At 47.4% G+C, this 11,337-nt stretch overlaps 3 protein-coding genes across 3 annotated transcripts; 2 read left to right on the top strand and 1 right to left on the bottom strand.

The window, feature by feature from the left end:
* Positions 1-485: 485 nt before the first annotated feature.
* On the top strand, positions 486-1,967 carry K441DRAFT_602135 (RNA 3'-terminal phosphate cyclase; the record flags this gene model as incomplete). The annotated part of the gene is made up of 2 exons (XM_067645255.1): positions 486-738; positions 788-1,967. Coding segments are annotated over 2 exons (1,282 nt in total), but the record flags the coding sequence as incomplete, so codon positions are not given.
* A 1,619-nt stretch (positions 1,968-3,586) lies between these two features.
* K441DRAFT_652391 (cytochrome P450 alkane hydroxylase-like protein) lies at positions 3,587-5,740 on the bottom strand. Its single transcript, XM_067647355.1, has 6 exons — positions 5,493-5,740; positions 5,188-5,434; positions 4,516-5,122; positions 4,321-4,454; positions 3,986-4,273; positions 3,587-3,916 (listed from the first exon to the last, which is right to left on the bottom strand). The coding sequence occupies exons 1-6, from the start codon at positions 5,580-5,582 to the stop codon at positions 3,750-3,752; spliced, it is 1,533 nt and encodes a 510-aa protein (XP_067509529.1). The 5' UTR covers positions 5,583-5,740; the 3' UTR covers positions 3,587-3,749.
* Positions 5,741-6,055: 315 nt separating this feature from the next.
* On the top strand, positions 6,056-9,684 carry K441DRAFT_673486 (TPR-like protein; the record flags this gene model as incomplete). Its single annotated transcript, XM_067650654.1, has 3 exons — positions 6,056-6,120; positions 6,193-7,269; positions 7,329-9,684. 3 exons carry the CDS (start codon positions 6,056-6,058, stop codon positions 9,682-9,684), a joined length of 3,498 nt encoding a protein of 1,165 aa, XP_067509528.1.
* Positions 9,685-11,337: the final 1,653 nt, after the last annotated feature.

The raw sequence follows: 11,337 nt of genomic DNA, 5'->3' as shown, positions 1-11,337 counted from the left end.
ACGTGCTGATCTAACTGAGTTCGGCTAAAATTCTACTACGGAACGTCTAATTTATGAGATAAATGATATCGGTCCGCTTACTTTGCACATCACCAGCACGTGATAGGAAATCAATGAACAACCTCCTTTTCATGACATAGAAAGCATTGGGTCTATCTATGGATTGGATTCAGATTGGGTTACTTAGTCTCGATGCCGCAAATCTTCGGCTCTATACAATGCCTTGGAGGCGCTGGACATTGCTCAGCCACTCTCGGGAAACGATGAGTCTTCCTCATTCCCAGCCTATCGATTTTTTTACTTTTCCACTCTATAATCGTAAAGCATCTAAGCCATAGCTTAAGCCTGTGTGAGTCAGGTCACCCCGTTCAACTAAATCACTTCAAGCGTTCAAAACATGATCTGCTTCCTTACCCACCATCTCAATCGCTCCTCACATCTTTAATTCAGTCTTTATTTACTCTCATTTTTAAAAGGAGCTCCAATATGGCGCTAGCAGTCCATTTACAAGGAACCACTCTTGAAGGAGGAGGGCAACTCCTCCGAATTGCTATTGGTGTATCTGCGCTCACTGGAATACCCGTCGAGATTACCGACATTCGGGGTAATCGGTCTGGTGGAGGTGGCCTAAAAATGCAACACCTTTCAGCTGTGAGATGGCTTGGGACTGCTTGTAAAGCCGACATGACCGGAGCGGAACAGAGAAGTAAGAATCTGTACTTTGCTCCGAGCACAGACGTAAAGGGCCCTCAGAAATTGATTGTCAGGTAATTGACATTTATTATAGCGCATTGAATACCTCCAGGGATATCGTGAACGCACACTCTCGGACGGAAGCACAGTTATCGATGTCCAGATCTCCCAGAGTACTCCTGGCAGCGTTGGCTTGGTATTCCAGGCCATTCTTCCCTTCTTGATATTTTCTGGGTCCTCGCTATCAATGGCTAAGGAAGATAATGCCAATACTAAATCCAAACCTGTCCAAGTGCGGATTTCTGGAGGTACCAACGCATCCCACTCGCCATCCTCCGACTATATATCTCAAGTCCTTTTGCCAACACTCTCGCGTATTGGAATACCCCCCATAATCTTTCAGCCCCATTCGCGAGGCTGGACCCATGGCAGAAACCAAATCGGAGCTCTCTCATTCACCATCAATCCACTCTCACGCAATACCACTCTACCAGCTTTCACCCTCTCCGAACGCGGAGATATCCAAAGTTTAAAGGCCACTATCTTAGCACCAAAGGCATGTGAGGTCCACTTCCGGCGAGAACTGGACACAATATTGTCAAAGCGCCATTCAGCAATTTTTGGCAGCGGAGAAGCGTCGATTGATGTGAACTTTGAAGACAGTCGTCACGACAAACGCTTCTACCTCTTACTCGTAGCTACAAGCACAAACGGCTATAAGTTAGGCCGCGACTGGCTGTATGACCACAAGATCGTAACTGGAAAGCTTGACGTAACTATCTCCAAGCTAGTGAAGCAAGTTGTCAATGAGTTGGCAGCCGAGATCGAGCATGGCGGTTGCGTTGATGAGTACATGCGAGATCAGCTTGTTGTCTTCCAAGCCTTGGCAAAAGGCAAAAGCTTTGTAGATGGCGGGAGGTTAGAGGACGGCTCGTCTGTCCCACCGAGTCTCCACACTAGAACAGCGGAGTGGGTAGTGAACGAAATTCTTGGCGTTGAATTTGATGGAAAAGGATGTTGTGAAGGTGTTGGGCTTGCTGCTGGGGAAGTATTCTCTAATAGGCAAGACAAGAATACAGAAAGCGAAGAGTTGGCTGCGGGGATGGAAGCCCTTAAGCTATGAGATGTGCGCACTATGCTCTACTGGTTATGCCTTTGTAATTTGCTTTAAATGCTCCGGTGTAGCCTGAGGGCAACCTCAATTAAGTCTTGGGGAAGTCTATAAGTACTAGAGAAAAATATTGCACGTCTCTCGATATTTAGCTCTGAAGTCTTTCACAGCCGTATCCAGAACCAATACGATATTAAAAATGGCTGTGCGGGTTGCTCCTACCTTATCGTAATGCCACATATATTGCCACGGGAACAAGGCAATCACGATTACCCCGCAATAGTATACTGTCGATCTCGTTATAGTGGAGAAATACCAATGTTGCCCGTGAGGAAGTTCGGAGGGAGGATTACAGGCGCGCCGATGAGTTATTGGAGTCATTTGCAGTGTCACAGCTAGTAGTCCCTTTTACGTCAACTATCTAGAAAGTGACGAACCAGCAAGCTTCCATCTGCAATCTAGGTCTGTCAATCAGATCCCGAGCAGCCTGCTAAGCAGCGGCAGATCATCATTAGTGCAAAGTATCGCCTATCCTTGAAATACCCAGCAATTAATCAGCAAGCCGACACTAGGGCGAGCTCAAACGGACGGCTGAATAGCTGCAGAAAAGTCTCGTTAGCACCTGAAAATCTGAGACCTTAACCAGTGCTGATGCGAACTTTGATACACCTCTGTTTGCAATGCCACAGCACAGTCCATGAGCGTGAGACAGTGAATCTTGATATCTAGGACTGCTTTAATTGAAGGTGCTTCGTCTTAACACCAATCGTGTTCTCGGAAATGTGGTCAATGACGATGACTCTTTAGTTGTGCCTAAGGAATTTAAATAAAGACGGAGAACCCGGCATGAGGTCGAACTGTTTCAGTTTTTTAACTGCTGTGGGCTCGCCAAATCCCTTACCTTAAGAGGGGATATGGGATAACGTTTGGTGGGGCAAGGTAAGACGTACGAACACCTACCCTCAAAGAAATTTCAGCAATTCATCTCATGCGCATGGCCCAAGCTCCAGCCTAGCGACGTGCCCGCCAGGATGCCTGCGTAGTTTCCTGCATTTACCTGGCAGTAGAGGAGGCAGTACCAGACTTTTATCATGCTGCTAGTGTGTTTAGCAACTAGAGCCAGTGGATTAAAGGCTTGCAAGGAATCGCCTAGAAAAGGTGGCCAGGGCTGAAGATCGCAGCGGCACAGGAGTACCATTAACCGAATAATTGGTTCGACCAAGTTTGCTAGTGAGGATAGAAGGAGTTCTCACCCTTCGAGGTTCAGGTCCCCAAGTGATGAGTAAGTGAATGCGTAGTTCAAAGATAACTTTTCGAGGGATTAGGTCGTATACATAATGTAGACCGAAAAGAATACAAGCCAGCCTCGTGTCGCCGCGTTTTGCTCGTCTGCCTCTACGTTTAAAATTCTCGGGCGGTTATAGATATCAGTAACAAGAGATGGATCTTAGAGCTAATGCCTGGGGGGCTTTCTAATGGAAATATGCACACTGAATAAGGACATGAGCTTGGGTACATACCGTTTGCCATTTGGGTTTGATACTCCGTGCGAATATGATAACCTATTGCGGGGCAATGAGTAACCGCACAGGAGATGCACAGTTGAAGCAAATGAGGTGCCGCACTTATGGCATTACACTATTTGTGACTTCCGGCACGAGGCCCGCGTAATAGGTGCTCTAGGGTTTCAAGCTCGTTAGCTGTCCCCGGGACTCTAGTAATTTGGGAGCTTTGCAAATGCGAATACACCTTTCCATTATTGACATATCCACAAGAGAATAGCTTGCTGCTATAGACACATTTTACACAGAATTTGGCCGCGATAGGAAGCATCACGTTTAAAGGCTACTGCATCCATGACACCGCGAATTAATTCTCCTCCTGGTGGCCTCAAACAGTTATATTAAAACCACAGATAGCTTCGTAGCACAGCATCTATCATGCACTATCGTAACTCAACTTTACAGCCTTCCGTAACTGACACAACCAAAGTTATTGTCTGCTTTTCCACTCCTGTCAATTCTACATCCGCACCATCAGGTAGCTTAATTGTCTGGAATCTCTGAATAATCCGCACAACTGCGTATGCGGCTTCTGTAAGCGCAAAATCCACTGCAAAAGGAAGCACAAAATTAGTATTAAGAAGTGATCCCAGCATGACTAACAGTAAAGGGTACTTACTTCCTAGACATATCCTTGGCCCACCATTAAATGGCAGATAACCCCATTTCGTGTCGGTTTCGTTATGGTTTAGTGGCATGTCTTCGTCCCATCTTTCGGGACGATAAAGCTCAGCGTCCATCCCGTAAAGGTCGGGTCGTCTATGCATTGTATAGACACTGTATGCTACAGGCGTTCCCTTAGGAATTAGAACGGGAGAAGTTCTATCGGGGCCGCCACCTGTAGGTAACACAGTGGTTCTTAGAGCTGTGCGGGTGTTTACGGGAACGGAAGGATATAGTCGAAGAGCTGCATTCTTTAGTAGCATTCTGTTAATCAATAATTAGCGAACTCACTCTCTTTTAAGACATTCTGAAGATATTTCATGTTCCGGAGGTCTGTGCGGCATAACTCCGCACTACCGTTACACGCAGCAACTATTTCTGCTCTTAGTTTGGTAAGAATATTTGGATGTCGGACGAGGAGGAAGCTGCGTAAAAGATTAGGAGTAGAAAAGGTGAAGCACTATGCCGCATCGGGAGTACACTTACAATGTCCACGAGAGAAGGCAGGCCGTAGTGTCTCTCCCTGCAGTTAGAATGTTAATTATCTGACCCCTTAATGCTGTGCGGTCAGGGGTATTCTGGGCGAGTGAATCTAAAAAGAGATATTTTTGCCCCTTATCATCTTGTGCATCTCGCGAGAGGTTGCGATCTATAATCTGGTCCGCAAAACGATGAATCTTATCACAAGCGTCCTGGAACTTTTTTCCTCCGATGAGCCAGTAGAGATCCAGGAGCCGAAACCTCTTTGCGACATACGCCTGTGCTGTATTAAAGGCATCGGCAAATGTCTGCTCCCCGGTTGATTTCGGAGCTTTTAGGCTTTTTACTGACTCTCCAAAAAGAAACTCGGTCGTCACATCCAGGGTTAGACGGAAGAAAAGAGGTTGTAGGTCAACAACGCCATCTTCTTGAGACATAATATCGATAAGGTTATCAACAGCTTCCCGGAATACTTCCAGGTTGTCGTACTGCTTATAATGGAACTGCGGCCTCAGTAATTCTCGTGAATGCTTCCACGGTGCGCCTTCCTGAGTGAAGATACCATCCCCAAACATAGGGAATGTGATCTGTCGCCGCGCTCCCATACCCCAGTCTAGATGAAATTAGTAGCTCTCTTCAGACACGGGAGGCGGGGTAGGTGATAGACTTTATACAGACCTTTGAAGTTAGTGGACAGGATAGCCTCAAGGTTGGCTGGGTCTACAGTGCCAAACGCTTGTGTGCCAAGGAAGACTTGCTCGAGCGTATTTCCAGTTTGGCGGAAATGGAAAAGGAACAGTTCCATCAATCGAGACTCTGTGTTGGCTCTAAATATTTGCTCCAGGCGGTCAATACCTAGTGGCCTTTGGTTTTGAAGTCTTGGAGGCGGAAGACACCCATATCGCTCGCCGATAGCCCTATCGGCCTTTAGTCCAGTTAGTAGGTTATCCTTTGACAAACAGCTAGACAATTAGTGGCTTTACCCGGCGTTCCCTATACTTGGTAATAAAATTGTGGATATACAGGGCAACTACACAGCTCAATGCGGCCAGGGGAAGGTAGATATGCTTCATTTCAGCACGGCGCACTTTGAAGATTGGACGTGTTCTGTTCCGTTTTCTAAAGCTGCTGTACAGAGGGCTATTAGATTATGGGTTATAAAGCGTAAAGGGAGTCTGGTGTATTCCTGAGGTAGCTGTGTGCGTTTTCAGTCGAGGAAACCGTGGCCAAGGTTGCCTTAATGAAGGGCAAGGCACGCTCTGCGTGCGGCACAGGTGCTACTGTAGCGTGCTTTGGCCCACCTGTTATCGGGGAGGCATACGCGACGGGGCTTCTGTCTCACCAAGCCTAGCGCCGTCAGCGCCAATCAGTGAACCCGACACATATTTCGCCTTGTATGCGCACGATCCTTGTTGTCTTGGTACAGCATGTGTTGCTCTTGACTGTGCCGCATTAACATTCTTATCCACCCAACATCTCTCTCCATGAGCCAATTCCGCCGTTGACCGGCCGTTGCAAGATTCCATTCATTCTTCAAACAGCTGCTATGAGTATTATACAACTTACTAAGCAGCCTTATCGAGAACAGCCCTCTGATGCGCCCGTAGTTGAGTATGCGCCAAGATGTGTCGTCATTGCATGACTAGGATTCATTGGAGATCATATCAAACTAATTTATAGCAGTATCATCGCTGTTCACGGTGTTTATGAGAGCGCACTCGAAACATGGACTGATCCAGAGACGAAAACCTTATGGCTACGAGACTTGTTTCCTCACCGGCGACTGAACGCTCGAGTATTGTTATACAGTTACAAAGCAGAGACTCTGGCATCTCCCGGGGAAGGGACTGCAGACCGAATTCTCCCTCACGCGACCAGTCTCGTAGCAGAGCTCTGCGCGGATCGTCAGCTAGTAAATGCCTCTGAGCGTCCCATTATTTTTGTATGCCACGGCCTTGGAGGACTCCTGGTCAAACGGGCTTTAGTCTACTCCAGCACAAGCTGGGCGAAGAGCGTTGAACACCGGCGGTCGATCTATATTTCAACATATGCAATCCTATTCATGGGAACACCGCACAATGGTATCAACAAAGAGATTCTTCTGCTCCCCCGGAGAGGTGAGAATGCGGGCCCAAGCCAGTTCATGCTCAGCCTCCTCAAGGGCTCCGAAGTACTGCAAGAGATCACCACTCAGTTTGCACCTCTAATGAAGCAATTCGCGATATACTACTTCTGGGAGCAACTGGAGACCCGAGCTGGAAGTACGAAAGCTTACTTTGTTGATGAGGACTCGGCCGCACCAGAATGGAGTGATGTTGACCGGTGTGGAATTATGGCAACCCATTCAGGAATGGTCAAATTTAAGACTCTGGAAGATCTTGGATGCCGTGTTATTCTTGAAGCACTCGTCCGCTACACTAGGGCTGCTCCTGGGATAATAAGGTCGAGATGGGAGAATGATCGGAAGCTATTTGCTGAGGAACGCCAGAAACAAGTGGAAGCTATACCGCAGCTTGGACTCCCGCCCTTACTGTCCGACGATGGAACCCTGATAGACATTAACGAGTGGTATATTGTCCCTCGCTGCTCTAGCAACTATTTCACAGGCAGGGGGATGCACGCAAAAGTTGTGAAGAAAAGTCTCGGTCCAATTCAAAGGCAACCCGCAAGGCATCAGCACAAGGTATTCGTAATTTATGGTCTGGGAGGCTCTGGCAAGACTCAGTTCTGCTTGAAATATGCGGAAGATAACAGGTCTAGGTAGGGCATGCTGATAGGCGTCCTTACCTGCTTGAATTCGCGCTGATTGATTGTGCTAGTTATTGGGGAATATTTTGGATAGACGCCAGCAGCGAGGAGAATGCCGAGTCTGGCTTCGCGTATCTAGGACAACAGGCGGGTAAAGGAGCAACCTTTGCTGCTGGAATGCACTGGCTATCCAACTGCTCAAAACCTTGGCTTCTCGTAATCGACAATGCCGACGATCCGGACATGGATGTGTCACGATATTTTCCTGCGGAAGGGAAAGGTCACATTATGATAACGACCCGAAACCCTGGTGTTGTGATCCATAGTACAGCAGGCGAATTACGCTTCCGTGGAATGGACCCTGAGGAGGCTATTACCCTACTTCTCAGATCGACGCACACGCCAAACGAACCGGAGCCTTCTAACCCAAAGCGTAGAATCTTAGCGCAGGGCATTGCATCTGAACTGGGATATCTGGCGCTTGCACTGGCTCATGCTGGAGCCACCATTCGGAAAAATATATATACCCTAGAAAAGTACTTACACTACTACCTAGGCCATCGCAAAGAAATGATAAGCTATCCTCATATAAATAGCGCAGACGATGCAAATATCATTACTACTTGGGAAATACCGTTTCGAAGGATAATAACCCGTCCATCCGTTGAGCATAAGGATGCTGCGGATTTGATGCATACTTTTGCATTTATGCATTTTGAGTCCATTCCCGAGAGTATCTTTCAACGATCTTGGAACAGCGCCGATAGGCTCGGGCTGACGTCTATGGATTTTCCAGATATCCTCCAGGATACGCCAGTTTGGCACGAAGAAGCCCAAGCCAGACTTCGAAGAGCGTTACGCGTTCTATGCGATTGTTCAATCATTGACCACGATCCAGACAAAGGAATGTGCTCACTGCATCCGGTTATCCATTCATGGGCTAGAGATCGACTTACTAAACCTGAGCAGCAGCGTTGGCTAAGCTGCACAGCTGCTGTTCTCGCGCATTGCATCTCCCCAAATCTCGAGCCTTCAGGTCGAAAATTCCGAAGACTTCTCTTACCTCACTTAGATTCATGTTTACGTGCTTTAAACTCACAGTTCCCCTCGTGTCCCGACACTATTGTGCGGGCAGCTCAGGTGTACAGATTTGCATCGGTCTATGCGGAGAACGGTCTCTGGAAGCAAGCACGCACGCTGCAACGTAAGGTGGTAGATTTTAGGGCAAAAACCCTCGGTAAGCGGCACGAAGACACACTTCGGGCCCAAAGTAGCCTTGGATACACATACTGGAACTTATTTGAAGTCAAACCGGCTATTGAGGTTCAGGTTCAGGTCCTAAAATCACGTTGGTGGTCACGACCTTCCATAGTAGACTGGGCCATCTGGCCTCCATGGAAGCCGGACCATATCTCTTATTGCGCCGCCTTGGACGACCTCACCCTCACCCTATGGCTGGCCGGAAAAAGAGATTTGTCGAAAACAGCTGGCGAGCGTGCAGTGAAGGGTCTCATGAAACGCCTTGGCCCAGATGATCCCATGACCCTAAGTGCCATGTTCAATCTCGCCCGAACTTATCTTCATCTCAAGGAGAGGGAAAAAAGCCATGATTTGCTTGTGTCGGTAGTCAGGAAACGGAAGCGCTTTTTCGGGCTGAACCATCCTGATACTCTAATGGCGAGGAACGAACTCGGCATGATATACTGCGCACAAAACCGCATGGCTATTGCTGAACGACTCGTTGCTAACGTCCTTGAATCACGCAAAAAAACTTTAGGCGAAGAGCACGCGTACACGTTGTGGTCCGTTAATGATTTATCCAAGGTCATCTGTGATCGTGGACGTCCTGAAGAAGCGGCGGCGATGCTGGAACAGATCATCCCAATTGTCAGACGTACTTTAGGCGAAGAACATGTTGGCATGTTTATGACCCGGTCAAATCTTGCGCGAGCCTACGTTAAGTGCCAGAGGTGGAATGAAGCGGAAGCACTTCTTCGCGTGTTAACAGCTGTCATGCCCTCGGACCACCCTGATTGGATCCTTGCTATGTCTGGATTCGTCCATGTCCTAGTACGCTTAGGTCGGCTGAAAGAGGCCGAAGATGGCTGTAATAAGATGCTGGACCTCATTACCGACACCAAGCTCATAGAACTCGAGGATTCATGGACGGTAGCAATTGCTAAACAGCTTGTGCAGATCTACCGTGCGCAAGGACGCCACGATAAGATTGAAACCCTTAAAAAGAGAGTACCAGCGATACGCGAAAACGAGGATGGTGAACTATCCTCTCAATTTAACGTTATACCACTTCCAATTCCGCCCGAAGGCTTAAGGGCTAAATCAACAGTTTCTCGGACATCGAACGTAAAAAGAGATCACGCCGATATCTTCCTCGACAGGCAGCTACGAGCACGTAGGACGTTGTGACGAGCATAGCAGCTCTGCGGGTTACATTCGCTATGTAGATTCTATCTCAAATGGAAGGCAAGTTGACAAGTTGACTGTGCTTTGACAATTCTATGAGACGAGAATACAGAAGGTTGAAGATGGAACGGGAGTCTACAGAGTCTCGTGAGTATCAGTATTGGTTTAAATGCTAGGTGTTTCCAACTCAAGGTCCTGATTTCCTGCAACGACAGCCTCGGCGGATATTCCAAGATATATCTCATTAGTGCATCATCCTATCACAACCGCATTTCGACAATTTGGCAGGTTATTTGCCGTACGAGGGCTTATTTCAGGATATGCAAGATGCGTGCTCATATTAAGATAGTCGGGATTCAGAAGATTGTGATCATCAGTCTAAGAAGCATGTGGGGCTGGCGCAGCTATTAGACACTTCAGTGGCTGGGGGACAATGTATTCTAAAATATTAACCTGGCTGATCGCTTTTGTATATATAACACAAGCCTGCTAATTTCTCTTACGTAAAGTAATGTGAGGATCGCTTTTGAGACTTCATGCTTCTATGCCCTAGTTTCCGGTGTCTCAGCTGACTTCTACTTTCTGTTCTCAAAGGTAGACGTCTAGCGCTTTTACGTTTATGAGCTGTTTGACTAAGCAGTCCTTGACTCATCCCGATTAGTCACTTGAAAGCCTTTACCTCAGAAGCTCAGACCAAGAAATCGATTGCGGATATAGGAATATCCGCACCGTTCGCTAAACTGATTTAGGACGGTAATCGTTTTCTTGGTCTGAGGCCCTTTGGCGAGATTTATCCCTTCGTGTGGCAAGAATTCATGCACTTTTCGTATATGCACGCCTTTTAAGCCAATCTAGAGGCTCTATACCGTAAATAGCTTGGTGTTGAAGCCTCTGGTCAGTGCGATTGCTCGGCGGTAGGGGTGTAGGCGCCTCATCTAACGCTCGAATATTGCGGTGAGCAGCAGCGACGTGGCTAGGAAGCCTGTACATAGAATATATGGTGGTGTAGTTAATCAAAAAGCTTCAATATTATTGCCGTCTATTTGATTATTAAGTTCTCAGCAAAATATCGTCCTTATGCCGCCCAAAAAACGTCGTGCGTCTTTAGCTGCGAAGCCTCCAAAGGCCCTAAAAGCTTTAAAAACCCCAAGGGCTCCAAAGCCTCCAAAAGCACCTCAAGCCTGGGAGTCTTATTCGCAATCGTTTCAAGCGACACAGTATACGCACGATAGCTTGGCGGCGGAAGTTGTACAGCCTCCAGAGGCTTCGGTAGTGACACTAAGTGAGGATATTAAGGAGGACAAATTTGGAGCCGTTTTTAAGGCCCGTGGTAAGACTGCTAAGGATAAGGCAGATAAGGTGGATAAGACTAAATTACCAGAGCTGTTAGCTGAGGAAGTTGCAAGAATAGGCCTTCCTACCGTTCCTACTATATAGGAGCCTATGGCCGCTGTTCCTGAGCTAGATCTTGAAGTTATTGACCTTCTAGATGACTTGATATTCGCTGCTTGGCATACTGGTGAGCCTATTAGCGGCTTTGACGCGGACGTTATATCTAATCTTTCTACTTAAAATAAGGATACTGAGCGCTCTGCTTACTGTATACTGGCAGATCAGATTGGTATGGCGTTTAGTAGGTGTAGATCTAGATAGGAC

The sequence above is a fragment of the Cenococcum geophilum genome (genome assembly GCF_001692895.1).
Source record: "Cenococcum geophilum 1.58 unplaced genomic scaffold K441scaffold_3, whole genome shotgun sequence".
NCBI classification, from domain to species: domain Eukaryota; kingdom Fungi; phylum Ascomycota; class Dothideomycetes; order Gloniales; family Gloniaceae; genus Cenococcum; species Cenococcum geophilum.
The sequence above is the reverse complement of the archived record's forward strand: the minus strand, read 5'-3'. Positions and strand labels throughout refer to the sequence as shown.

Bases quoted from the DNA above. Each gene is read 5' to 3' on its own strand.
- K441DRAFT_652391 (XM_067647355.1), bottom strand. From the start codon at position 5,582: ATGAAGCATATCTACCTTCCCCTGGCCGCATTGAGCTGTGTAGTTGCC. The intron at 5,435-5,492 runs GTAAAGCCACTA...ACTGGACTAAAG, and splicing joins CCAAGTATAGGGAACGCCGG to GCCGATAGGGCTATCGGCGA. The intron at 5,123-5,187 runs GTCTGTATAAAG...AATTTCATCTAG, and splicing joins CCTGTCCACTAACTTCAAAG to ACTGGGGTATGGGAGCGCGG.